Raw genomic sequence first — 27,965 nt, forward strand, 5'->3', positions numbered from 1 at the left:
TGAGGAGGGAGTTAGTATCAGAGACCACAGGTTTTGCAGCATGCTGAAAGAGGCCTTAGTCCCTCTTAGAAACTGGGGAAGAAAGAGAAAAAGAGTGTGAGGAGCTAGCATGCAGTCCAGCTACTACATAGAAACAGGTGGCATATGTTCACACTTTGACTAATAGTCTTTTTCCTTTAATACCAATATTACCTTGCCCTTCCCAGCCTACTCAGTTGCCCAGCCCCTGCTCCTCCACCCCTAAATCTATCCTAATCCTCCCTCCCTTTCCTGCTTCTCTGTTCCTTCTGTATTTCTGCCTGTGCCTGCTTGACTTGCTGCTACCCTGGGAATCCCCTGGAAAGGACTCGGCTTAGATGCAGCCCAACAAGAAACTAGCCAGGCTCTCTCATTTCTAGTTGTCCAAGGATCCAAAGTAGATAACAAGGTAATCTCATCATCCAGTACTGGGCTTTAAAGCAACATAGCAAGAATCTTGGTGCCTGTGCTAGAGGAGAGGCTCTGGGGACTATAGTTTGAGGGTGGAGGGATTGGAGGGGGTGAAATAGCTGTTTCCCACCACCAATGAGCAAGAGAGGGACAAAGTAAGTGTCCCTCTGTGGTCAGAGGGACAAAGAAGTAGACTACATGAAGCATTTCCTAAAGGTTTTTGGTGTCATATGCAGATATAAGGTGGATAGGACACAGTTGCAAGGATAAATAGAGCATCAACTTTACTGGAGATGTCCTAGTTCAGAAAATCTCTATCCATACAAGATTACTTTGGGGTGGAGGTAGAGGGAGGGTTGGAATGGTCTCCCAGGGTTTCCTGTGTCTAATGTTTGTGACCCATGTGTGGCTATAAATAAACAGCTGTTCTTGCGCACTTCTTTTGACATGTGGCAGTGCCCCCTATTGCAGTACTGAGCTTACTACAGTAGCCAAAGGAGGTGGGGGGGGGGTCAGTGTACAGATCACAAAGGACAACACAGATGTCGCCCCCAACAAGGGAAAGCAGGAGTTAGAGGATAAATATATAGGAAATGTTTTGAGATGGTTAAAAAAAGCAGGAGAATCAAAGAGGCTGTGGGCAAGAAATGAGGCTCCTGGGACCAGTCAGGGAAAGCACTTGAAGCTACCTGAAAATGCAGGTATGTAGCCTTCGCTGGGAGATTAGCTGGCTGCTGTCTCTTGGTGGAGAGGAAAATGCTTGGCCTGGTCCTCAGCCTCATAGCCACATGGCAGATCACTCCTGGAGGAAAAGTCACATCAAGCTATGCACAAACAAACAATAAAAGCATTTTTGTCCTTGCTCTAAGAGCATTCCTGTGAGATAACCCAAAGGGCAGGGTGGGACTATGCATGCTTTATGGAGAAATCTGGAGACACAAGGCCAGAGGGCTATAAAGGACTTGACCAAGGTCAGGAAGTGCCCAAAGGTAGGAGAGAAACTGACATCAGATGTCCATGGCATGTTGCTTCATACCCCAAAACTGGAATGAGGAGAGGCTGGGGAGGGATTGGGAGAACAGGATAGAGCTCTACACCAGGCCATGAGAATGTTTGAGAGCTTCCTGACAATCCAGGGGTGGCAAGAATGATTCTCATTTCCTTCTCCCTCCCCCAAAAGCTCCAAGGAAGGTCTAAGTAGGGCAAGAGGGAAGCTTAGTTATTTTTGCTAGTCCCACCCAGAGAACCCAAGGGTAGTGGGGACTGGTGTACCTATTGTCGTTGATATCTGTGGCATTTCCTGAAAGATCACCATTGAGAACAGAGGGTTAGAAGAAGAAAGGAGGCTGGGTGTTAGAAATGGTCTCCCCAGACCCTCTCCCAACCTAGCCCCTCAGAGAAACAAGCTAGAGCACCCCTCTCCTCCTCTATACAACACTGCACCATTATTTTATTTGAGAGAAAGCTTTCAACCCCCTCACTGAGAAGGGTACAGGCAGGAGAAATAAGAGAAATCCACTTCTAAGAGTTAGAGACCTGAAGGCTGGGAATGGGTCTTTTCATTCCTTTGTTTTTGTGGTGCCAAGGATCAAACCCAGGTCTTCATGCACGTCAGGCAAATGCTCTACCACCAAGCTATACCCAATACCTGTATTTCTTATTTGACGCCCTGATGCACTAGAAAAGTTTGGTTAGTGTTTAATTGTAAATGAGGGTTACTTACTTGGCTTATAACTCTCAATTTGCCCTGAGTATCCCAAAGACTAGATTTCCCATCTCTATCACTCACCATTGTCCATGTTGGCCTTCTGGTAGGAAGCCAAGGGGCCACCAGAGGATGTGGCTCCACTGCTGGTACAGGCGTTACCAAAGCTGGACAGAGTGAAGGAGAGATGAAGCAGAAGGGTGAGAAAGCAAAGCTACTTAGGAAAGTAATTGCGGGGGTCAGGGGGTGCATGCAGGTGCACACACACCAGTACTTGAACTCAGGGCCCAAGCACTGTCCCTTAACTTTTACACTCAAGGCTGGAGCTCTACCACTTGAGCCACAGCTCCACTTCTGCCTTTTCGATGGTTAAATGGAGGTAAGAGTCTCACACTTTCTTGCACAGGCTGGCTTTGAACTGTGACTCTCAGATCTCAGCTTTCTGAGTAGCTAGGATTACAGGCATGAACCACCAGCACCCAACAGTAATTAAGTCTTAACCAACAATTGATATAACCCTATGCCTTCTGGGGTCCAGAGGGCAGTGGGTTGGGACTCCAGCCTATGTCCATAGTCACTTACTACATGTCTGACGTGGAGCTAGGTGCTGGCTGCAGGTACAAATTCTGGTAGTTCTGGAAAAGGTTGTTGGTGTAACTTATACACTCAGGGCTCCGGGTGCCATAGGGGTTAGTGGGTGAAGATGCAGGATAGTGACCAGGCCGAACAGGTTTGGCTGTGAAAGAGAAGAAATGACCATGAGGAGGCTGTTAGTGACCCTGAGTTACCCTGGTCCCTGAATTGCTTGTCAATTCACTCATCACTTTTTGGGTGGCGTAGGAGAGTCAGGAATTAGAAGATATAATCTAGTGGTTCAGCTATCAGCAATTTACTGAATTTACTCCAGGAGATAATATCACTTCACTTGCTGACACTGACTCACCAATCTGGGCAGAATGGCCTCGCTTGCCGGAGCTCTTGTACCGCACAGCCTCCTTGATGCGGTCCACCTCCTGCTGGTACCGGCGCTTGTCTTTCATGGCGCCCTCCTTGGCCTCCTTCAGTGCACCCTCCAAGGCCTTAACTCTCTCAGCCGTAGCCCTAAGTCGTTTTTCCAATTTAGGAAGCTCACAACGCAGATCTGCATTGTCACGTACCAGCTGTTGGGTAAGCCAAAGGGAAGAGGCCAAAAGAGAGGCAAGGAACCCAAGAGAGTCATCAGGGGAGATGGGGGGGGGGGGTGCAGGAGGGGGCGGCAGGGAGAGAATAAAGAAAAATCAAGCATCAGAGAAGGGATCATTTCCTCAAAAGGCCTTGTTCCTTTATAATATGCTGGCCTATCCAGCTCTATCCTTCCTGTGTCATTTTCTAGGCATATTTTCTGCATCGTCTCCAGCTATAATTTTGCAACTCTGTGACAATACCCTGTCATAGTTTCCATGTAGCCCAGACACTCCCCTCCACTGTATCTCAATTCATTCATCTCACCCCATCTCCTGAACTGGAGATACGTTTCATGAACTTTCCTGCCTTAGGCTGGCTTCAAACTGTGACTCTCAGGTCTCCGCCTCTGGCCGGCAGAGTGTTAAACCTGTCTCATGGCTCTGCTCTTCAGTACTAGTGCAGGTACTTCTGCTGTGCACTTGGCTATGCAAACATTTCCTGTCCCCACAACTCTCTGGGCTGCCCCTTCCATCTTCCACCTTCACAGTCCAGACCTATGGAACCCAGTTATTCAGCTAAAGAAGCCACAAGGAGGGGAAAAGAGTGACACCCACTCAACACGGGGTTCTAACTGGCCCCAACCAGAGGCTGGTTGGGTCACCTGGAGGATGCTAGTTAACATCCTGGAAGCCTGTCCTCAGGCCTAGGAAGATGCAGTTCTCTCCACAAGAAAAATCCCAATTCGGGCTGGGAATATGGCCTAGTGGCAAGAGTGCTTGCCTCACATACAGGAAGCCCTGGGTTTGATTCCCCAGCACCACATATATAGAAAACGGCCAGAAGTGGCGCTGTGGCTCAAGTGGCAGAGTGCTAGCCTTGAGCAGAAAGAAGCCAGGGACAGTGCTCAGGCCCTGAGTCCAAGCCCCAGGACTGGACAAAAACACAAAACAAAAAAAGAAAAAGCCCAATTCCTGTGCTTTTCTTGTCTCCCCATCTTCCATCTCAGGCTAAAGTCTCACACTAGTATCCCTCCTCCTTTTTTTTTCCCCTTTGTTGCTGATGATTGAACCCAGAGCCCAAAAAATTTTGAGAAGGAAAAATAGGCATGGAAGAAAGAAAAAGGTAAAAGTAGGAGCAAATATGATAGAAAGGAGGAAGCAGAGCTGGGTACTGGTGGCTCACCCCTGTAATCCTAGATGCTTAGGAGACTGAGATCTGAGGAGTGAAGTTCAAAGCCAGCCTGTACAGAAAAGTTTGTGAGACTCTTATCTACAACTAACCAGCTACAAGCTAGAAGTGGAGCAGTGGCTTAAGTGGTAGAGCACCTTCCTTGAGTAAAAAACCCAAGTGAGAGCATGAGGCCCTGAGTTTAAGCCTCAGTACCAGGAGAGAGAGAGGGAAAGAGAGAGAGAGAGAGAGAGAGAGAGAGAGAGAGAGAGAGAGAGAGAGAGAGAGAGAGAGGGGAGAGAGAGAGAGAAGAGGGATTAGTAAGGAAAGTAAAAGAAAAAAGAAAACCATGAACTAACTTTTCCTGAATCTCAGGGTCTTGTGAAGATTTGAGGCTCGTGGAGACCAGGCCTCAAAAGTTCTCTTGGTCCTTCTCTGGAATCTTACCTGTTTGTGAACCTTTGTAAGTTGTTCCAGGTTGTTCTCAAGAAAGGAAATCTTCTGTTTTTGGGAATGAATCCCCCCACTGTCCTCGGGCTCCATTTCTGCACTCTTGAGTGGAAACAAAGGGAAAGATATGGCTGTCCTGAGAACAAACAGGGTCCACTGAGGCCAGGCCAAACCCATCCTGTGGTAGGCAGCAGGGGCAGGATAAATTTGAGGAGGGGAAGAAAGTGTGGAGCTGCTAAGTCCCCAAGGGTAGCACTCACTTTCTTGACTCGAGTCGTGACGTCTTGAACGAACAGCTTGCGAAGGTTGTGGAGGGTCTGGAGTTCCCGGGCCTAGAAAGAATGATGAAATATTGGGGCTAGCTAGATACCAATTTTACCTTCTCCTCCTCCAATTACTGAAACTTTTGGTTTACACACTAAAGTGAATCACTCAGGAGAAGCTGGATCCTGATTATATCACAGACTAACTACAGAAAAGGCATGAGGAATGAAGACTGCATGGAATGTGGATGGCAGCGTGGGGAGCCCTCCCCTGCCCTGTTAACATGGCACAGAAGAAAACCACTCACAACTGTCTCCTCCAGCCCCTTGAGGTCCTGCTTGGACTGCTCATGTCGCTCATACAGAAATCTGCAGGAAGAGAAATACAGAAGAGGAAAACAGAAAATCCTTCAGGATTCTCCTTCCTCTCCCTCCCCCATTCCTTTTTCTCAAATTTTTATTAATATTTGTTACATAAGTTATTCATGCTTAGTGTGCAGTAACTAGAAAAGAATCTTAAAAGGAGAGAGATGAGTTTTCCACTGTTTATAGATCAAACTACTAGGTGTCCATCTTTGCAAACCCTCCCTTCTGTATTTTTTTTTCTTTTTTGAGACAGGATCTTGACTTTGCAGCCTAAGCTGGCTTTGAATTCGCAATCCTTCTGCCTCAGCCTCCCTGTGGCTGGGATTATAGGCATGAACCACTGTGCCTGGCTTGTAGAGTATTTTCTCTTTGCATATGTAAATATCCACATTCATGGGATCATTATCATACACAGTTTTAGAATCTGCTTGTTACAGTAAATATCAAAAGCCATTTTCCGTTCATGTCAGGTAATTAGCAGTCATTTCTAATGGCTTCCCATTTCCTTCTCTTCCTTCCTTTTTTTTTTTTTTTTTTTGTTGTTGTTGTTGTTGTTGGTCATGAGACGGTGACTGGGCGCTGTCCCTGAGCTCCTTTTGCTCCTAAGGGTAGCACTCTACCACTTTCAGCCATAGCTCCACTTCCAGTTTGTTTTTTTTTTTTTTTTCAGTAATTAATTGGAGATAAGAGTATCTCCCTGACTTTTCTGCCTGGGCTGCCTTCTAACGGTGATGCTCAGATCTCAGCCTCTGAGTAGCTAGGATTATAGGCATGAGCCACCCATTCCTTCCTCTTTTCTTTCCCTCTCCTTTCCTTCCCCTTCCTCTTCTATTTCCCCTCTCCTTTTCTTCCCTTCCTTTCCCTTTCCTCAGCAAGATCTCACTAGGTAGTTCAGGCTGGCCTTGAACTCAAAATCCTCTTGCCTCAGGCTCCTGAGTGCTGGGATTTAAGCATGTACCACCACATGTAGCTCGATAGTCTCTCTTTTTTCCTTCCCTATCCTATCTGATTGCTTCATGGCTACAAGTGTGTCCTGCTTCTGCAACTGTGTCCATAAGGCAGTTCTGAGTTTATGTGGCTGGAGCCTGGCAGCAAGTCTGTCACTCACGTCAGCTCTTGAAGCTTGGCACTCTTCTCATGTTCTTCACTCTTTAGCTTCTCATAGTCAGCCTGAAGCTTCTCCAGCTCTAACTGAAGCTTCTGGTTCAAGCTACACAGAGTCAGGGGCATTGGAAAGAAAAAGTTGTTAATGAGCAGGAGAGGAGGACCAGCCCCTCAAACATCTGCCACCTTCTTGCATGAGTGAGTCCAGTCAAAATGGACAAATCTCCCTTCAGCTATCTGGCAGACACAGGTGACCATTTCCATGACAGTAAGGCACACTGAACTCTCCAGTTATGAGATCCAAGGTGAGGGACTGGTGTCTCCTGAACAACTTGGGCTGCAATACCGTAGCATTGTTGAGGGAATGGCACTTGGACATTAAAAGATGTAGAATGATTGTTTGAGTCAGTACAGTAGAGTGAGAGGACTCAGTGGGCACTGAAGTCACCCCTGGGGATGCTTACTCTTTGAGCTCATCAATAGTCTTCTGCTTCTCGTTGATCTCATCCCGGAGCCGGGCCAGCTGCCGGTGATGGGCCTCCCGGTGACTCTCCATCTGCAGCTCCAGAGCCTTCTGCAAACAACCCCACTCCAAGCTCAGCACCAGACTCCAAAACAGGGCTTCTGTGAGGACCAGGACAGCCCCCACCCTGCCAGACCCTTTTGTCCCCACTCACCTTGACTTCATCTGCATCCTGTGTGTCAGGCTCCTTGTCCTTCAGGGCCACTTCGTGCACAGTTTCTAAGTGGAAGAAGATAGCTAACATCGAGCTTACCACCTTTCAGAAAGAACCTTACATTGTGTCCAGAGCTCCAGGCAGGGCCGGGGGTGGGGGAATGGGGTGTGGCACAGGGATATTCTCTGTCCTGGGTCAGGACAGTCTGATTTGACACGGCAGGGACAGAAAACAAGGGAAGGTTCATGGGTCACATCAAATGTGAACTAGCAAAAGTCTGGCTAAAGAGTATGTGATTAGCATGCTGCTTTGGGTAAGGGGCTATTGGGTGATTTCCTGTGATGTTAGTGGCTTTCCCCAACCCCTGTCCCCTCTGGGATCTTGAATCCCAGGATGGCCGGGATGTAGGTCTAAGAAGGCCTCACCCTGGGCCTGGAGCTTGGCCAGCTCATCGCTCAGGGAGTCGTAGGACTCTTCCAGGTGCCGCTTCTTCAGCTCCACACTCTGCATGTATTCCGTAAGCGATCGGATCTTGGCCTCGTGCTGGTGGTGGAAGAAGGTTGGTGAGGGAAGAGATATATCAAACTCCAGCTATCCTCCCAAACCCTTGTCTCCTGCTGTGCTTTCTATGAAGATAGAGGGCCAGCAAACATTTCTACGGACTCTGGTCTCAGAGGGCAGGACCTCTAAGCTTCACTGTTGACCTGCACCCTTCCTTCCCCCACCTTCCTAGCTCTTCTGTCCTAGATTTCCACTGATCCAAGGACACTGATAAAGGTAACTGTTCAGAGTTTTATTTACAACCACAGATTTGCCCTCGTCTTTTCTTTTTTTTTTTTTTTTTGGCCAGTCCTGGGCCGTGAACTCAGGGCCTGAGTACTGTCCCTGGCTTCTTTTTTGCTCAAGGCTAGCACTCTGCCACTTGAGCCACAGCGCCGCTTCTGGCCATTTTCTGTATATGTGGTGCTGGGGAATCGAACCTAGGGCCTCGTGTATCCGAGGCAGGCACTCTTGCCACTAGGCTATATCCCCAGCCCTCATCTTTTCACAGCACCTAGAGGGTCTCAACCTCAGGTACTCACCTGCGAGATGAGGAGCTGGCAGGAGGAGAGCTCGCGCCCAGTCACCTCCATCTTGCGATGACATTCCACCTGGAGATTTTCCAGCTGCCGACACCGCTTGACCACAGACTTAACCTCTGATTTGATTTTGCTGATGTAGAGCCGGGCCACAGTGAATTCCTCTTCGATGGCTCCGCTGATCTCCACAGGCTAAGAGTGAGGAGAGGAGGAGGAGCTGCTTCTCTACAGTGAGGAGCCTTTACCTACTCTCTCCTGCCCTCTGACTTCACTGCTCACATCCACGTGCACAGGGACTCAGGTGGGACAGGTGTGTCTGAACGATACTTAGCATCTTGCTATGAAATTCACACATAAGTGCATTTTTTGCATTCAAAGACTTGAAAACTAATATGACTTTTTTCTTTTGCCAGTCCTGGGGCTTGAACTCAGGACCTGGGTGCTGTCCCTGAGTTTCTTTGTGCTCAAGTGCTCTACCACCACAGTGCCACTTTCAGCTTTTTCTTTTCTTCCTTTCTTTCTCTCTCTCTTTCTTTTTTTTCTTTTACTTCCAGCTTTTTCTGATTAGTTTATTGGAGATAGGAGTTTCACGGATTTTCTTGCCTGGGCAAGAAACTGTGATCCTCAGATCTCAGCCTCCTGAGTAGCTAGGATTATAGACGTGAATCACTGGTGCCCGGCTGACTTTTTTCTATACATTCTTGCTATGTCGCCAAGACTAGCTTCAAACTCATGATCCTCCAGACTCAGCCTCACAAGTGTAACATTTTTTGCTTTCCTTCTCCCCTTTTTCTTTTGCTAGGCAAGAACTCTATCACTTGACCAACACCCCAGTCCTTTAGTCTGTCTCTCTCTCTCTCTTCTCTCTCTCTTTTTTTTTTTTTTTTTTTTTTTGGAGATAGGATCTTGCTAACTTTGCCCAGGCTGGCATTGAACTTGAATCCTTGTACTTTCACTGGGATTTACAGGCATCCATCACCATGCCTGTCTGACTTATTTGGGGTGTGTGTGTGTGTGTGTGTGTGTGTGTGTGTGTGCATGCCAGTACTAGGACTTAAAGTCTGGGCTTGGGTGCTGTCCTTTAGCTATTTTGCTCAAGGCTGACACTTAAGCCACAGCTCCATTTCTGTTTTTTTTGGTGGTTAGTTGAAGGTAAGAGTTTTATGGACTTTCCTGCCTGAGCTGGCTTTGAACCAGAGTCCTCAGATCTCAGCTTCCCGAGTAGCTAGGATTGATGGTATCAGCTACCAGCACCCAGGTTTATTTGCTTTTTGAGGCAGGATTTCACTATGTTGCACAGGTAGGTCTCAAACACCTGACTCAGACTCCTGAATAGCTGAGACTACAGGTGTGCATCACTGTATCCAGCCTGATTTTGTAGACAGATGATCTACCTGATCATCCACATACGTTCTTCTCATATGCACAGATCTGCATACGTCATTATTAACAAGTTTCTTGCTTCTCGATACTGCTGTAGCCATATTTCTGTCACTTCTTATCTGTGCCCTTTAGAATGTATCTTCCCAGGTAAGCTCATGAGAATCTCTACTTGTTTTCCTGAATCTAGTCTGAAGGTTTATTTATTTCTTCTTTGAGACTGGGTCTGTATAGCGAAGGCTGCTCTTGAACTTCCTAACTCAGCCTCCTTAGTACTAAGATTATAGGAGTATACCATCATGTCTAGTCCTCTGAGAGAATATTTCTTGGCTCTTTGGCCTGTCTTTTATAGTATCTCAGAGGTCTACATATTCCACCTTCCCTCTCCCTCCAGTACTCAGAGCAAGAATGACCTGAATCAACTGCCATCTCTTCTCACTCACCAGCTTAATCTCCCCGTTGCCCACGATGACACTGAACTCACTCAGGTCCTTCATCAGCCCATTCAGCACCTCAGCAATTCGTTTTCGCTGGTGTCCACTGACCTCCTGGAGCCGCTGCAACTCAGACTCCAGGGACAGCATGGTAGCCTGGAAACAGCACCTCGGGTCATTCCCATCACCATTCTGCCCCTCCCGACCCAGGCAGAGGCCTCTTGTTCCATGCATGACCCAAAGGGCTGTGATGATGAAAATGTAGGCCCTGGGCTGGGAATATGACCTAGTGGCAAGAGTGCTTGCCTCGTATACATGAAGCCCTGAGTTCAATTCCCCACCACATAAATAGAAAACTTACTGTGGCTCAAGTGGCAGAGTGCTAGCCTTGAGCAAAAAGAAGCCAAGGACAGTGCTCAGACCCTGAGTCCAAGCCCCAGGACTGGCAAAAAAAAAAAAAAAAAAAGAAAATGTAGGCCCTTCAGAAGCTCCTGGAAAAGAGAAGGGCCAGGACAGACAAGTGGAGCAGTGGTGTGGAGAGAGAATGGGCATCATGACATGCTGAACAGCAGAGGTACTAATAGGAAGGAAGCAGCGGGTGTTCTGGGGTCATGGAACCCTTGGGCTACTGGTACGTCACTCACCACCTTCTGGGACAATTCATCCACCAGAAGCTGATTCTGCTGGCTCTTCTCCTCCACCTCCTGGGACTTCTGGTCATAGTTCACGGCCAGCTCCTCCAGGGCCTGCAGCACTTCCTTCACCTCATCCTTCGCAGCGTCGTTCTCCGATTGCAGGTGGCTCAGCTCCCGCTGGACCTTCTCATTGTCTCCTCGAGTGGACACCAGCAGCTTCAAAGGAGGGGGGGGGGAGTGCACGGTCAGTGACCACTTCTATGGCTACCAGGTCTGGAGGAACTGCACCTTCCCAGCATGAATCAAGAGGAAGTGGGATTTACAGTAGGCTTCATAAAAATAGGGAAACAACAGAGATGCAAGTGGACTTGGAGTCCATCATCTAAGCCTTAAGAACAGCCCCAGTGACATTTCCAGATTTCAAGTTTTCATGGTTGACTAACTTCTGGACAGCATGTGCTTCTGACATGTAATTATTTATTTCCTCATTCATTCATTCATTCATTCATTCATTTGTGCTGGTACTGGGGCTTGAACTCAGAGCCTGAATGCTCTTGCTTAGCTTTTGTGCTCAAGTGCACAGCTCCACTTTTGGCTTTCTGGTGGTTAATTGGAGGTAAGAGTCACACAGACTTTCCTGCCCAGGCCCCTAAGTAGCTAGGACTAGGTACCCAATCCATTACCCAATTTCAAAGAAGCCTTTCTTACACCTTTTCCTCTGGTATCCAGTCCCCTCTCATTACCTCCTCCTGGTCCAGCATTTGCTGCTTGAGCTTCTCGATGAGCTGGCTCTGCTGGTTGATCTCATCATCCTGTCAGAGGTAAGGGGGAAACCATGAGAGAAGCAGTCTCTTCCAGTTTAGAGTTCTGGGGCTTGTCTTTTTCTTGGCTTTTCCCCATGACTCCAGTAATTACTTTAAATTCCTTTCTACCAGCAAGTTACTATAAACTTGAAAATACAAAGCAAAAACCTTTTACCTAGAAATCTCACTCTAGCATATGCCTAAGCAGCAAAGATAGTTACCTCAAGTTATTTATAATAGCAAAACAAACAAAATAACAAACCCTGTAGCTGAGCATAGTGGTACATGCCTATAATCTCAACACTGGGAAAGCTGAGGAAGGAAGATGTAGAGGTACAGGCCAGCCTGGGCTACACTGAGACACTGAGACACTACAGTGAGACAATGTTGCAAAACAAAACACACACCCACACCCACACACATCCACACACAAACCTAGTCCTGTATTAAGTTAATGGATATATATATATACACACACATATATATGTGTATAATTTTTTCTTTGCCAGTCCTGGGGCTTGGACTCAGGGCCTGAGTACTGTTCCTGGCTTCTTTTTGCTCAAGGCTAGCACTCTACCACTTGAGCCAAAGCGCCACTTCTGGCTTTTTCTATACGTGTGGGGCTGAGGAATCGAACCCAATGCTTCATGTATGGGAGGCAAGCACTCTACCACTAGGCCATATTCCCAGCCCAGTTAAATATATTTTGATAAATAGATTTTTAGGCACTCATTTGAAAATATTTTTATGCTGGATGTCAATATCTCATACCTGTAATCTTAGCTAACTCAGAAGCCTGAGATCTGAGGATCATGGTATGAAGCCAGCCCAGGCAGAAAAGTCTATGAGACTCTTATCTCCACCTACCTACCAAAAACCCAGAAGTGAATCTATGGCTCAAGGGATGGAGCACTAGCCTTGAGCCAAAAAAAAAAAAAAAAAAAGCTAAAGGACAGCACCCAGACCCTGAGTCCCATTTCTAGGACTGGTGCACGCACACACACACACACACACACACACACACACACACACACACACACACCCACCTTTATGAATAATTTTATTTATTTATTTATTTTCCACATTATCAATAATGAGCATTTATTCCTTTTAAAATCAGAATACAAACAGGAGGTATGGCTCATCAATAAAGCACCTGCCTAACAAGTATGAGCCCCTGAGTTCAAAATCTAGTACCACCACCAAAAAGAAAAAAAGAGCCACGCACCAGTGCTTTATGCATCTAATCCTAGCTACCGAGGCTGAGATCTGAGGATCATAGTTTGAAGCTAACCCAGGCAGAAACTCTAAGAGACTCTTCTCTCCAATTAACCAGCAAAAGGCCAGAAGTAGAGGTATGGCTCACATGGCAGAGCACCAGCTGTGAGTGAAAAAGCTAAACAAGAGCACAAGGTCTTGAGTTCAAGCCCTAGTACTAGCACCAAAAAAGAAAGAAGGAAGAGAGGGAAAAAGAAAATCATAAAACAGCTGGGAGCCAGTGACTCACACCTGTACTCCTAGCTACTCAGGAGACTGAGATCTGAGGATTGCAGTTTGAAGCCAGCCTAGGCAGGAAAGGCCATGAGACTCTTTTCTCTAATTAACCACCAGAAAACCGGAAATGGAGTTGTGGATCAAAATGGTAGGATGCTAACCTTGAGCAGAAAAGCTCAAGGACAACTCCCAGGCCTTGAGTTCAAGCCCCATGATCCACCCCCCCAAAAAAAAATCATGGGGGGGGGGCTGGGAATATGGCTTAGTGGTAGAGTGCTCACCTTGCATGCATGAAGCCCTGGGTTTGATTCCTCAGCACTACATCAACAGAAAAAGCTGGAAGTGGCGCTGTGGCTCAAGTGGCAGAGTGCTAGCCTTGAGCAAAAAGAAGCCAGGGACAGTGCCCAGGCCCTGAGTCCAAGCCCCGGGACTGGCCCCCCCCTAAAAAAAAATCATGGGGGAGGGGAGAGAAAGTGGGGAAAAAATAAGAGAGGGGGTAACAAGTTTGATAAGAAATGCACTCACTACCTTATGTGTGTAACTGTAACCCTTCTGTATATCACCTGGGCAATAAAATAAAATTTAATTTGAAAAAATCAGAAAACACAGGCACAAGCTACTTTTTGTTATCCCTCACCTGGTCCCTTTCTGGCTGCTCTCACCTTGTCATCAAGCTGCTTATAGAGGCGGCGGATCTCCTCCTCATATTTCTGCCTCTCCTCAGGTGCAATGCGTACCACAATGGATGAGTTATCGTTCACAGGGGTCTCCTCACAGACCTCAGGTCCCAGGGACGCGTCCTCCCCAGCCAGGCGCTCTGTCTCAGGCACATTCTCCCCTGGTAGAGGGGCAGAGCAAGAAGAGGGATGGAGAAGAGAAAGCTGCATGCACAAGTCCTTCCTTTCTCACCCTTCAATGAAAGACCTCCAAGTCCTTGGTCTTTTGTCCAAGTAGACGTTCCACATTTTGGGGTAGTCACCCCCTGTCCTTCTGCCTCATGACTGCCTCACTGCATCCCTCCAGAAACACAGCCCCTCTTCCTGGAGACTGGCCTGGCCTTAACTGCCTCCAGATATCTATAAGCCATGGCCTCCCCTAAACCCCAACATCTATTATTCCCATGGGCTCCCTCTCTAACCACTGCGCCAACGGCTCAGCTCAGCCTCCAGTTTGGCAATGGTCTCCTTCTGGGCCTTGGTCTTTTCCTTCTCCTTCTCATATTTCTTCTTCCATTGCTCAGCAGTCAGCTCCAGATTCACAGAGGCAGTATTCTTAATGGTCTTTGCTCTGGGTGAAGAGAAGAAACAGAGATAAGACATACATTAAGCTTGGGGACACTGTGGGGAGATAGCTGCAGGGGCTGAGGTAGGGATCAGGCTCTAGGAATCCCCCTGGGGGTCCTGCCACTGACCGCTGCCCAAACATCAGGGTAGATTTGGTCTCTGCATCATTGTAGCTAGATGGTGAGCAGCAGATGAACATGGTTGTCCTGCAGTTTCCTCCCAAAGAGTCTTGGAGAATCCGTGTCATTTTGCTATCGCGATATGGAACATAGCTTTTCTGGGGCAGAAGAGAGACAATACCTCAGAAAAACAAATTCATCCGGGAAACAGAAAGGATAGTGGTGGTCACTATTGGGGTATGATTGGAAAAGATGCTATAGAAGGTGTGGCTAGAGGGGTGAAAGGGACAAGCAGCACATACAGTGCCCTCAGCCAGTGCAGAGATGACGTTCCCCAGGGCCGACAGTGACTTGTTGATATTCTTTGCCTCATCCAGCACAGCTCCCTCTGCTCCAGTCTTGCTGACCTGCCAAAGTATTAAGAGACAAGGGTGTCATGAGCCGCTGAAAAAACTGTCACCACCTATTTTCTACCTGGAAGGACCAGTCTAAAACAAAGAGGAGGGGCTGGGAATATGGCCTAGTGGCAAGAGTGTTTGCATAGTATACATGAAGCCCTGGGTTTGATTCCCCAGCACCACATATATAGAAAATGGCCAGAAGTGACGCTGGGGCTCAAGTGGCAGAGTGCTAGCCTTGAGCAAAAAGAAGCCAGGGACAGTGCTCAGACCCTGAGTTCAAGCCCCAGGACTGGCAAAAAATAAAATAAATAAAACAAAGAGGAAGGAATGGGGAAGAGGACAAAGAAAGAGTTGCTTGGCCAGGACCAGGGAAACCATTCCTCTATTCCCCTAAACTCTTATCAAATTCTTCCCTCACCACCATATTGTGTAATTCCACTTATATGAAATATTCAAGGACAGGCAAATCTATAGACAGGAGAGATCAGTGGTTGTCACGGAAGGAGGAGGAAATGAGAAGGGATGTTAATGAGTGATGCAAATATTCTGAGACTGGACAATGGTGATGGCTGCACAACCTTGGGAACATAACAAATCCACTGGACTGTATACTTTAAAATGGTGGCTTTTCTGTTTATATGAATCATATTTCAATTTTAAGGTGTTTTTTTTCCGATTGTAGGGCTTAAACTCGGGGCATGGGCATTGTCTCTGAGCTCTTTTGCTCAAGACTATCATTTTACCACTTTGAGCCACAGCCCCCACTTCTGGTTTTCTGGTGGTTGGAAATAAGAGTCTCATAGGACTTTCCTGCCTGGGCTGAACTGAGATTCTCAAGTCTCACCCTCCTGATTAGCTAGGATTACACAGGTGAGCCACCAGTGCCCCAGCTAATTTTTTTAAGGTTTTTAATGAAAAATAAGGCAATGCTCTCCCCCAAGGCCTTCTTCCCTGCCCACCCACTCTACTGCATAGAAACCCGAACCTTCTCACTCCCTGCCAGGTCCACAAGATACAGCTTCCCACTGAGCTTCTGCTCAGTCTCCATGTTCTCCTGCTTGATATTGATGAGAAAGATGCTGTGGCTTCGAGAGCTATGTTCATTCATGTCTGCAGGAGCAGGAGAGAAACAGAACCTGGACCAACCCCCTCTAAGCATGGCCTTCAGCCATGGTGCCCACTGGATGCCACTCCCCACCACCAAGACAGAAGAGACCTCTTGGACCGGCTTGCCACCTCATCTCCCAGGCAAAGGGTCCCTCCTCTGGAAGACACAATCCTTGCTTACTTGACCCCAGGGGGCAGAGGAGAGAGCTAGGTGGACCTCAGACTCAAGAGCCACTTATATTCCCACTCACTGGTGACCGCCACATGACGATTGGATTTTCCTTCATCAATCACATCCAAAATCTCCTCAGGGCTGGACACAAAGCGTTCAGTACATCCCTGAAGGGGAAAAATGGACAGCAGCCCATAAACTCTGATTTGCAAATTAAATTGCCTGCATACTGCCCAAGTGACGTCTCAAGCCCCAAGACTCGCTGCAGCCTCTTGGCACATTTCACTCCTCTAGCTTCTGGGTCAGTGGCCCATCTTCCTCCCAGCCTTGCACCACATCTACCCACTCTCACCTTGACAAATGGCACCCGGTTCTTGTCCTCATGCACAGACAGGTTTGTCTTAGTCACTGAATCAAGACAAAACAGGGTGAGGAAAGCCAATGCTGCCACCCCACCTCCTGAACCCTGAAATCATGCTAAAGGGAAGAACACTGAATGAAGTCCAAACTCTATGTTCCCACTGTCAGCTCTCCCTCCATTCCTCCTCCCTGTTCTCCTCTTCTCTTCCTCTTCTCATCCCTGTCTTCCTTCTCTTCCTCCTCCTGTTCTCAGGCTCCAGTTCCAGGGTTCTAGCTCTTCTCTGCTTATGTGAACTCATCCTCTGACCCATCCTCCCACTTTGGAGAAATTATTATTATATGTTAGGGGCAGTACTCAGGATTGAACCCAGACTCATACATGCTGCATAAATGCTTTACCACTGAGCTATATCCCAGCCCCTTGATTGATTGGTTGTGGTACAGGGACCGAAACCCCTCACACGTTCTTGGCAGGTATTCTACCACTGAGCTGTTATTCCCATGCCTTGCTTTTTGTTTTGAGATAGGATCTTGTCTAGGTAGCCTAGAAGGGCCTAAAAATTTGTGATCCTCCTCCCTCAGCTCCCCAGGTAACTGGTATTTCGGGTGTACCACTGTACTTGGCTGAAAATTCTTGCTGAGTAGAGCTAAAGAACTCCAATGTGAGGGAGCATGTCCCATGTGCCAAGCAGTACCTAATCCCCAGAGAAAGATTATTTTATTTTGGTGTTGATCCTGGGGCTAAAACTCAGGGCTTAGACACTGTCCCTGACTTTTTGTGCTCAAGGCTGACACTCTACTACTTGAGCCACAGCTCCACTTCCAGGTTTTTTGGTAGTTAGTTGGAGATAAGAGTCTCATGGGCTTTCCTGCCCAGGCTAGCTTCAAACTATGAACTCAGATCTCAGCCTCCTGAGAAGCCAAGATTACAGTTATGAGCCAGCTACCAGTCCCCGGCAAGATAATCTTTCTTTCCTCACTCTCCTCATATACCCTTGCCCACTGGGACTAAACACTCACCATCTAGAAGGTCACGGATTTTGTCCAGGTAAATCTCAAAATAAGAAACCTGGTTGGGAGAAAGGAGTATGATGTGACTTTAATACAAGAATTCCAGATTAATGTGACTTTAAAGGGTGCTTAAAGGGTGGTAATAGCTGGGAAAACTGTGCAAAGCTTAGTAGAAAACTGAGGTAATCAGAAAAGGAGTGTAAAGTTGGAGAGCCCAAGAGTTCAGTGGGTTCACTCTAGACCTTCCCCATCAAGCCCCCATCTGAGGGTGCCAGCTGTCATGCCCCAGTCACCTTGATGTGGAACTCAAGGTTCTCATCCATAGAGTAAATGTGGTTGAAGATGTCCCGAGCAATTCGAGGAATGATTCCCATCAGCTGGGGATCATGCAGCTTTCCCTAAGGAGCGAAGACATCCAGCATGAGAGTGGGGCTCAGGGGGAAGACAATACAGCAGTATATAGGGGAATACAGAAATATACAAGGCAACACAAAAGTAAGAGGGCAGGAACAATAGTATCTGAAGTTAGGAGATATTCACCCCTATATCTACCTTTTAATTAAAGGAGGAGTGTGTGTGTGTGTGTGTGTGTGTGTGTGTGCGAGAGAGAGAGGGAGAGAGGGAGAGAGAGAGGGAGGGAGGGAGGAAGGAAAGAAGGGAGAGAGGGAGACAGAGAGAGAGAGAGAGAGAGAGAGAGAATGAGAGAGTGGGAGAGTGCACTTGATTTCAGGGTCTGGACATTGTCCCTTAGATTTTTGGCTCAAGGCTGACACTCTACCAACTTGAGCCACAACTGCACTTCTTGCTTTTTGTTGGTTACATGGAGATGAGAGTCTCATGGATTTTCTTGCTTGGACTGCCTTCAAATTGTGATCCTCAGATCACCTACTAAGTAGCTAGAATTACAGGTATAAGCCACTGGTACCCAGCTAGAAGGAAGTAATTTTTTTTTCTGCTGCTTTTCCAGAGACCATGAGAGAATAGTAAGGAGGTAAAATGGTGCAGGTTGAGGGATTCCATTAATTTTCCCCTATAGTGTTACCCCTCAGTTCATCCTCGTTATACCCCACTTCCTCAGAATCAGGCCACTCCCAGACTATCTCCCCAAAAGATTTCTTGACTTTCCATTAACATTCCTACCTCCTTATCCCACAGTCAGAACCCTTACCTCCATGGTATGTGTTTTCCCTGAGGATGTCTGTCCATATGCAAATATTGTACCATTGTAGCCAGCAAGGACATCTAGAAGAGATGGAGAAAGAGTCCTGGTGAAGATAAATAGAGGAAGGAATGGGGAGGCTGAGCAAAGATATTCTAAAACTCTGTCATTACCTTTGACAATCTGCATGGCACATGCATGGTAGACTTGCTCCTGGGTCGTGTTTGGGGGGAACACACGGTCAAAGACATATGGTTTCCCCTGGATTAGAAATAAAAGATGTCAGATATCAGCAAGAAGTCAGGGAGAAGGAACACCACAGACCCTTCTATCAGTCTGAAAGGAACCCAGTTCTGCAGCCCACTGAGTACATGGAAAATCTGGGGGTTGAGAGAATGTGGAGGGAGATGTAGTTTAGTGCGGACATTGGGAGTGTGATGAAGTATTACTGAGCAGTCTTCGTGTGATGATGTCACTCCCCCCACACCCAAACCCTCCTCTGGGAAACCAAATGAAAAAGACAAAGGAAAAATAGAAGGTGAAGCCAGGTACTGGCAGCTGTAACTCTAGCTACTCAGGAGGCTAAACTCTGAGGATCATATTTCAAAGTCAGTCCCAGCCGGAAAGTCCATGAGACTCTTATCTCCAATAAACCACCAGAAAACCAGAAGTGGCGCTGTGGCTCAAGTGGTAGAACACTAGCCTTGAGCAAAAGAGCTCAAGCCCCACAGATAATCAAAAAGAAGAAAGGAAGGAAGGAAGGGAGGGAGGGAGGGAGGGAGGGAGGGAGGGAGGGAAAGTGATGAACAATTCATTAACATTAAAAGGAATTCAAGCCTTTAAAACATCTTCCTCAGCAGACCTATGTATCTGAATGAAGAAAAGTCTCCCACTCCCATCCCTGCCCACAAATTACATAGGTCCCAAGTTACAAAATGTCTTCTTTAAGATGTAAAATTGGCAATATATGGGCTGGGAATATGGCTTAGCTATAGAGTGCTTGCCTTGCATGCATGAAGCCCTGGGTTCAATTCCTCAGCACCACATATACAGAAAAAGCCAAAAGTGGCGCTGTGGCTCAAGTGGTAGAGTGCTAGCCTTGAGCAAAAAGGCCAGGGACAGGGCTCAGGCCCTGAGTTCAAGCACCAGGACTGGGGAAAAAAAAAAAAAGACTTGGAAAATTGGCAACATATGTATAATGTGTCCCATGTAGAATAAACAAAGCATACATACTGAGAGCTATTGTGGAAATAGTAACACAAGCTCTCTTTGTGAAAGGAGTGTGTGTGTGTGTGTGTGTGTGTGTGTGTCTGTTGTTTTACCACAGAGTCCATTTTTGCCTAACTCTAATGTAAACTTCAAGATTCATCCACACCTGAGTTTGTTAAATAAGTTTAACAAAATAGAGAAAGCCATAAAACTTGGTTAGACTTGGACAAGTGCCTGACTGCATATATCCCTAGAATATTACATTGATATACTAAGAATTTTTCCCCCAAAGGTATTAGGGCTTGAACTCAGGGCCTTGTGCTCTTTCTTGTTGGTTTGGGGTTTTTTGCTCAAAGTTGGCACTCAACCACTAGAGATACATCTGCATTTCCTAGACCTAAAACTTTTTGAAAATGAAAAGAAGGTGCTGATGGGTCATGCTTGTAATCCTAGCTATTCAGGAAGCTGAATCTGAGAATCATGGGGTTTTGTTGTTGTTGTTGTTGTTGTTGTTGTTGTTTTGGCTAGTCCTGGGGCTTGGACTCAGGACCTGAGCACTGTCCCTGGCTTCCTTTTGCTCAAGGCTAGCACTCTGCCACTTGAGCCACAGTGCCACTTCTGGCCATTTTCTATGTATGTGGTGCTGGGGAATCGAACCCAGGGCTTCATATATATGAGGCAAACACTCTTGCCACTAGGCCATATTCCCAGCACTGAGGATCATGGTTTGAAGTCAGCCCAGGCAGGAAAGTCCATGAAACTCTTATCTCCAGCTAACCAGCAAAAAAACAGAAGTAGATCTGTGGCTTGAGCAAAATAAAGCTAAGGGACAATGCCTAGGCACTGAGTTTAAGCCCCAGAACTGGTACCAAAAATAAATTACCTGAAGGCATGACTCAAGTGGCAGAGCACTCAGAGTTCAAACCCTAGTACTACCATATAACTTTTGCAGGGGGTGGTGACTCAAGCCTAGTTACTTGGGAGGTGGAGATTACGAAATCACAGGTTGAGGTTAGCCAGAGCAAAAGGAGTATGTAAGAGTTTGTCTTAATCAATGGCTGAGCACAGTGGTGCACATCTGGCATCTCCAGCAACACAAGGAAACACAAGGCTGGCCTGGGCAAAAAGTAAAATCTTGCCAATGAAAATAACCAACACACTGGGTGCTGGTGGCTCATACCTATAATCCTAGCTACAGAAGAGCTCAGGGACAGTGCCCAGGCCCAGAGTTCAAGCCCCCACAAATGAAGAAGGAAGGGGAGTGGGGGAGGAGGAAGAGGAGGAGGAAGAGGAGGAAGAGGGAAGAAGAAGAAGAAGAAGAAGAAGAAGAAGAAGAAGAAGAAGAAGAAGAAGAAGAAGAGCAGCAACATAAAATAGGGCTAGATGGTGCTAGGCCTAGTGGTAGATTGCTCGCCTAGCATACATGAAGCCCTGGGTTCGATTCCTCAGCACCACATATACAGAAAAAGCCAAAAATGGCGCTGTGGCTCAAGTGGTAGAGTGCCTGCCTTGAGCAAAAAGAAGCCAGGACAGAGTTCAAGCCCCAGGACTGGCAAAAAATAGGGATAGAGGTGTGGTTCAGGTGCTAGAGCACCTGCCTAGAAAGCATAACGCCTTGAATTCAATCCCTAAAACCCAGTATGACTAAAAAAAAAAAAAAAAAAGTGTGTGTGCGTGTGCGCGCGCGCATGTGCGCCAATACTGGGGCTTTGAACTCCTCCTGGGCACTGCTCTTTAGCTTTTTCTTACTGCTGGTGCTCTACCACTTAAGCCATACCTCCACTTTCAAAAAAATTCAAATAATAAAATTACGTAAAAATATTTGGTGAGGCTAGGGCTATAGCTCTATGATAGAGTGAGTGCCTAGCATTTGCAAGTACCCTTCCAAAAATAATATTAATAATAAAGTCCAAATGTTGTATCATAGCTTATGATATAATTTTATTAATGTGTATATATGCACATGTACAAGGAAAACCACCAATAGAAACAAACATTACTAACAGTGGTTTTCTTAGGGTAATAAGATTTTGGGTAACTTTTTTTCCTACATGCTTTGTCTTTAACTTTGACAACAACTAAAATGTATTAGTGTAATGATTACATCATTTTCTTTTCTTAAAGAGAATTCTACCCTAATTCTTTAATTGCAATGTACTTCAATGGCCAAGAAACAGAAACAACCAAAACAACCCTCGTCTCTTTTTCACAATACTCTCTATCTGTACTTCATGAAGTCAAGCCTCTAGCCAAAGGGGATTAAATAAAACTCTCAAGCCAGTCTGGCTTCTTCTCTCAAGGGAACACGGGTATCAAAAGATCAACACACCCACATCCATCCACAGTCCCACTCAGCATTCTTAGTTACAGGCTCCCAGAAAGCCGGTAGGTGAATTAAAATGGAGGGCGCTCTCCAAATGCTGAAGCCAATTACTGCCAGAGGAACCCTTTTCCTTAGCCTTGGCTGGGAAGATGAAATGAAGCAGAGGAAAGAAGGTTCTCAGAACCTGGAAAGGATAAAAGATATTTAAGAGCTAAAAATGGGTGCATACAATAATCTCATGAGTAGAAAAAAACCATGTGACATTGTGTTAGGGTTTCAGGAGTTCTGAGCTGACCTAATACCTACTTTCTTACTGTTGTTTGTGTCCTTAAATTCCAAGTCTACTTCTATCATAAGATTTTTATTCTTGTTAAAGTACTAATTTATTTTAATTTTCTATGGATTAGTCTCAAGATGAATTAATTTTGTCTGTTTTTCTGAAAATACTTAGACTAACAGTTTTGCTTTTTGCCCTTTCTACTTCACAACTAGTCACATTATATACACCCCTCACAGTACAGTATTACTCTGACTCACTTGTTGTGAGGAGTTCCTTATCAGAAGATGGGGGAGTGCCCACATAATTAAAAATGCCATTCTCTACGGCCCACTCCCCTGTGTCTACCAGACTCCTCTACGGTTGCATAGTACCACTTAGATCCACAGAACCATGAAGGCAGGAAATCTCTCTAAATCCCCAATGTCAAACAGGCCCCAGGCCCACCAGATTTTCTCTAAGTAGCTGGTGAATAAACATAGATACTGATGAAGATATTTGGATGACATAATTAATAAGAGAGAAAAGTGCTGCACAATAATAATAATGGTTTTTTTTTTCTTTTTGAAACAAGGTCTCCCTATATAGCTCAAGATAGCCTGGGACTCATAGTCCTCCTACCTCAGCCTCCCAAGTATTGAGACTACAGGTATGTACCACCCCACCCACCCAGATTTTCTTTTCTTTTTGTCACTATGTAATCACTATGCAATCCAGGCCTTAGATCCTCCTGTCTCAGCCTCCTTAGTGCTGAGACTACAAGGTGTGTACCACCATACCCCAGCTAGTATCTAACACTTACAAAAGAGTTTATTGTGTACCTATCACTGTACTAAGCAGTTTATGTACATTTTTTCATTTATAGCTTATAATAACTTTAGGAGGTAGGTACTATTATTATCCCCATTTTATAGAGAAGTCAAGTAACTTGCCTACAATCACGCAGAAATGGAAGAGCATAGTTTCACACCCAAGCAATCTAGATTCCAGACCTGCACCCAAAGTGCTCAAAGAACTGCAGTATCAACCCTCTGTCAGTCTTTTATTTATGGCTATTTCTTCCCCTGCCCCACCCATTCCCCTTTTTGTGCATTTCTCCAAGCATTTCCAGGCATCACTAATGCCCATCATCATTCCCTTTTTCCAACTCCAGTCTCATATTTTCAGAAACGTGCAATTCTCCTTCCCATCCTTTCTGAGGGCCTCCCTCATCCTCTCCACCTCTCTCTAGGTAATGGAACAGCCAGCTAGGAGTACAATATCAGGCTGGATAACCGGTTCCACTGAAAATACTCCAGGATTCTCTCCACCTTTCAGGAATGCCCCTGACCAGCTCACTGCCAGCCCACAGGCTCAGAGCTACTCCTAACCTTCTGCAAAGGGCCTTTCTTCAGTTCCATGCTTCAGCTCTAGGTTCTTTAACCCATTCCAATCCTCCTTTTTGTCAATTTGTCCATGTGTTGTTGTTGTTTTCCAAGCAAAAAGATGGATTTATTGGGGAAGCAAAAAGCAAACTGACCAGCCAGGGATGCAGCACAGACTCAGTAGCTGAAACTGCAACCCCCAATTTGTCCATTTGTATAGGAAAGGCCCCAGCACTGTGTTGTAGTTTTATACCATATGTGTTGATTTAAGCTAGTAGGGAACCTAGATTGGGGCCCAAAAGTCACAAAATTCGGTAGAGCCCAATCTTCAAGCACCAGGATCGATTTCCATGGTAACACCCTTGGGGATTGTTGCCATGGTAATGCCAGAGTGACACACTGGCCACAGTGAATATTACCTTCCCTCTCCAATTTCCTTTATGAGATTTCCCCAATGCTAAAGAAAGCCCTACACTTCACTTCAGAAATCAAAGGGACCTCAAAGCCAGGCACAATGGTGCACACAGTCCAGCAGGAGGAAGCAAAAACACTGAGAATTACAGGCTATCCTGTGCTACACAGTGAATTCTAGGTCAGTCTGGGACACTTAGTGAGACCAAACAAAGACCTTGGGTGTGGCTATGTCTTGATAAAGCCTCTCCAGTTCCATCTCTATTACCTCAAAACCAAACAAAACCAAACCCACTTAACTTTTGGGGTACCTGAAGGATGTGCTTTGGACACTTGAATGAAGGAGAGGAAGAGGAAGAGAAAAAGAGATAGAGGGAGTGTGTGTGTGTGTGTGTGTGTGTGTGTGTGTGTGTCCCCTCACTGTCATCCTTCCCACATCTGCCACAGATGCAGTGCCAGGATAGCACACGCTGGGATACAGTTGGGTAAAACCAGGGCAGATCCATCCAAATGGGTTGAGGGGGGGGGAAAATCACACTGGTTCTAAATGTACAAAGGAGCAAAAAATAAAGACTTACCACACACAGTGACCCACATACCCTTCTAGTATGTTTCAGGCCATTAACTTACTCTACATTCATCCACCAGATCCCTGGGAGACCTCAGAGAAGCACACGGGGCTCTATTTCCAGCTTATTGTTTGACCCTCTGCAAGCAGAATGAAGCCTAGAAACACAGAGGCTTCTGAAGGCCAGAGCACAGGACTAAAGAGATGATCAGGAGAGCCATCACAGAAAGGAGTATGGGGTGTTGGCCCTGGAGAGATTATCCTCTGTCCCTTTCCCTCTTTGCTTATCCCACTCATCCTGAAGCAGCTTCTACCACTGATCCTCGAACAAATTCCCTACACTGGCCCCCAAAGAGAACAAGAAGAGAAAAGGTGAAAGTGGGTAGATGTCATTCCCTACCTAGGACCCTCAAGGATCTCCTCAAAACAATATGTCTTGTAGCCTTCATTGGGCCAAATAAGAATGAATAGAAAGTCCAGGAAGGATGTTGCCCGAGACAAAATGGCCCCCCGGTAAGCATTTATCTTGAGTGAGAGATTGGCAGGAGTGCCTGAGTGAGTGAAGATACTGAGTAAGACAAAGGTATAGCCCTGCAAAGAACTGACAGAACAGACACACTGTGGAGCTGTGAAAGAATCTGAACTAGCAGAGGCCTTGGGCTTCTTTTTGTCTCTCTGTCTCCCTACCTTTTCTGGCTAACTGGACAGATGGACAACTCAATGCCTCATCCCCACATCATCCCCTAACCTCCCACATGACCCATGGAGCTTAAAGGAGTTGACTCATGTTTATGAAATAAACCTTCTAAAATAAGCAAATTAGTATTAAGTAGAAGCCCTTTGTGGAACTGCTCTCCATGATCACCTGCCTCCTGGATCTCAAGGGAAGCTCAAGCTCCAACTCCCATAGCTGCATCCTAATGTCCAGGTTACCCAGGGAGGGGTCCCCTAGGGTTGATCAGAAATTTCTTTCAGCCCTGCCCGACTGGCCAAACTAAAAGGCCTAAGGTCCCTAAAACAATTCAAGCAAGCAAACACACACACACACACACACACACACACACACACACGGCACTCATCTGAATTCAGTGTGGGCAAGAGAGGTGAAAAGTTAGGAAGGAGGCAACTGGGGTCTCTCCTTAAGGCATTTTACAAAAAATCCCATTCTCAGAGACTCAGAAGGCCCAGCTCCTTTTACCCTCCCCCCCCCCATTCCTTTAAAAAGACTGTTTCCAGCTACCTATACCAACCACAGTGGACAAAAGATACATAAGTACCCCTGACCTTGAAGACTTCCTTCATATTTGGCCTTTTCTTCTCCAATTGCCCAGTTTCCTGGCCCAGCATCCCCCAAGCCCAACAGGATTTGACCCCAGATCCTTCCACCAGCCCCCGCCCCCTACAACCTAAGAAAGGTAGAGTGGTTTAAGACCTAGAAATTCCCTTTGGACCATCACAGAACAGATAGCCCAATGGGAATTTTTCCCCAGAACAGAAACCCAAGGAAACAATGTGATAGAAAGGGAAAGGCATAAGCTTTGGAGTCACAGATTTGGGTTGAGATCTGTAAACTGAACAGATCTAGGGATCCCATCTTGACCTTGAGAAAGTCATTCAACTTCTTTGGTCTCAATCTCCTCATCTGGAAAATGGAAATATCAAAACTACTTCAGCCTTGTCTTGAGGATGAAATACTATTTATAGAGTAACAAGAACTCAGTAAACATTGATTTTGAAGCTCTCCTTCAGGGGTAGAGACTGTCATGAGGAGGTAGAGATAGACTGCTACTTTCTATTGAATCATCAAGAGAAAGGATGAATAAGCAAGTATCTATCACTATCTCAGGGTTTGGGCATTTTTTTCTTGGGCAGGGTGGCTGGGGAGTCTAAATCGTCTTCCTACTATACTTGGGATGGATAGGCAGACTCCAGAGACTGTCTGGAGGCTCTCCCCCAAATTGGGTGTGGCATCAATGTATTTGTTTTTCCCCAGAAAACATTTCATCAGACCTGTTAACCTCCCCTCCCCCAGCCAAAGTCTAGGCTATACCCACTTCAGGGGAGGCTCGAGGGCGTACTCCTGGAGCCCATTCCCTTTTACACCTCCATAGAGACCCTGCCTGGCCCACCTCCCATTTAGCTCATCCATTAGCCATGCCCTCCCTTCCAGGGTGCAAGGGGAAAGAGATCTGAGCCAGTAACAATAGGGAAATGTGCTTTCTCTGGGGGAGAGGGAAAACACCAGAAAAATACTGGACTGGCTCTACGGGGTGTTGACGCTGCAGAGAGCTGCAAAGGGGCTTCGGGGTTCCGGATGGCGAGGAAGGGACCCCTTCCTACTCTGCGGAGACTTGGCTGCCGGCCTGGCCAGGCCACACCCAGTCATCCTGATGCAGGGGAGAGGAGGGGCTGCAACGGAGAGGATGAAAGATGAGCAGCGGGGTGGGGGTGGGGGGGTGCGGAGTGACGGGCAGGGCCATGTCTCAGCGGGGGGAATGAGGGCGCAGCCCACCCGGCCCCCTCCTCGAATTCCTTCCCAGGGCGGCACTCACCCCAATAACGACGCTGTCGTCCCCTTGGAAAATGGGGATGAACTTGTCCCCGCGCAGAATCTCGGCCTGGTTCAGGGGCCGAAATCGGCAGAGCACCTTGATGCTGCATTCGTTGTTGGTCTCCGCCATGGTAGTCGCCGGCACGGGTATGGGGTGCTTCTCCGGCGGCTGGGGGTAGGGTGTGCTCCGGATTGGGGGGGGAAGAGAGCACTGAGGCCGAGGTAGAGGATCGGTGCTCGGTTGCTGAGGCCGAGGAAGCAGTGGGGAGGCCCGGGCGGAGGCAGGAGGGAGCAGGGCCGGGGCGCGCGCTCGGGTCTCCTGCGGCACCAGGATGCGGGCGACCTGGGCGTCTGGTCCTCTCCGCTCACTGCCTCTCCGCCCCTCGCGCTGCAGCCGCGCTGCGGGCCTGGGCGGGGCGCGCCGGAGCAGCGGGGGCGGGGCTTCCCGGGCAGGGTGGGGGCGAACCGCTGGACCTCCACCACCGAAAGGTGGGGCTGGG

The 27,965-nt window shown here is 47.0% G+C and overlaps 1 protein-coding gene across 1 annotated transcript; it reads right to left on the bottom strand.

Annotated features, from left to right (window-relative positions):
- Kif5a (kinesin family member 5A) lies at positions 1 to 27,962 on the bottom strand. The gene is made up of 29 exons (XM_048360913.1): positions 27,467 to 27,962; positions 18,936 to 19,023; positions 18,772 to 18,845; positions 17,897 to 18,001; positions 17,613 to 17,661; positions 16,585 to 16,640; positions 16,312 to 16,399; positions 15,939 to 16,063; positions 14,855 to 14,959; positions 14,562 to 14,710; positions 14,289 to 14,437; positions 13,813 to 13,988; positions 11,597 to 11,665; positions 10,863 to 11,069; positions 10,228 to 10,374; positions 8,408 to 8,596; positions 7,751 to 7,868; positions 7,326 to 7,390; positions 7,113 to 7,222; positions 6,653 to 6,754; positions 5,487 to 5,547; positions 5,176 to 5,247; positions 4,913 to 5,017; positions 3,078 to 3,294; positions 2,717 to 2,870; positions 2,219 to 2,301; positions 1,702 to 1,729; positions 1,119 to 1,231; positions 1 to 72 (listed from the first exon to the last, which is right to left on the bottom strand). The coding sequence occupies exons 1-28, from the start codon at positions 27,593 to 27,595 to the stop codon at positions 1,153 to 1,155; spliced, it is 3,099 nt and encodes a 1,032-aa protein (XP_048216870.1). The 5' UTR covers positions 27,596 to 27,962; the 3' UTR covers positions 1 to 72; positions 1,119 to 1,152.
- Between the last annotated feature and the right edge of the window lie 3 nt (positions 27,963 to 27,965).

The sequence above is a fragment of the Perognathus longimembris genome, chromosome 1 (assembly GCF_023159225.1).
Source record: "Perognathus longimembris pacificus isolate PPM17 chromosome 1, ASM2315922v1, whole genome shotgun sequence".
Lineage (NCBI taxonomy): Eukaryota > Metazoa > Chordata > Mammalia > Rodentia > Heteromyidae > Perognathus > Perognathus longimembris.

Excerpts from the sequence above, each read along its gene's own strand:
- Kif5a (XM_048360913.1), bottom strand. The coding sequence starts at position 27,595 with ATGGCGGAGACCAACAACGAATGCAGCATCAAGGTGCTCTGCCGATTT. Across the intron at positions 16,641-17,612 it reads AATCCGTGACCTTCTAGATG|TGACTAAGACAAACCTGTCT; the intron begins GTGAGTGTTTAG and ends GTCTTGATTCAG. Across the intron at positions 5,548-6,652 it reads GCCAAGCTTCAAGAGCTGAC|ATTTCTGTATGAGCGACATG; the intron begins GTGAGTGACAGA and ends CTCTTCCTGCAG.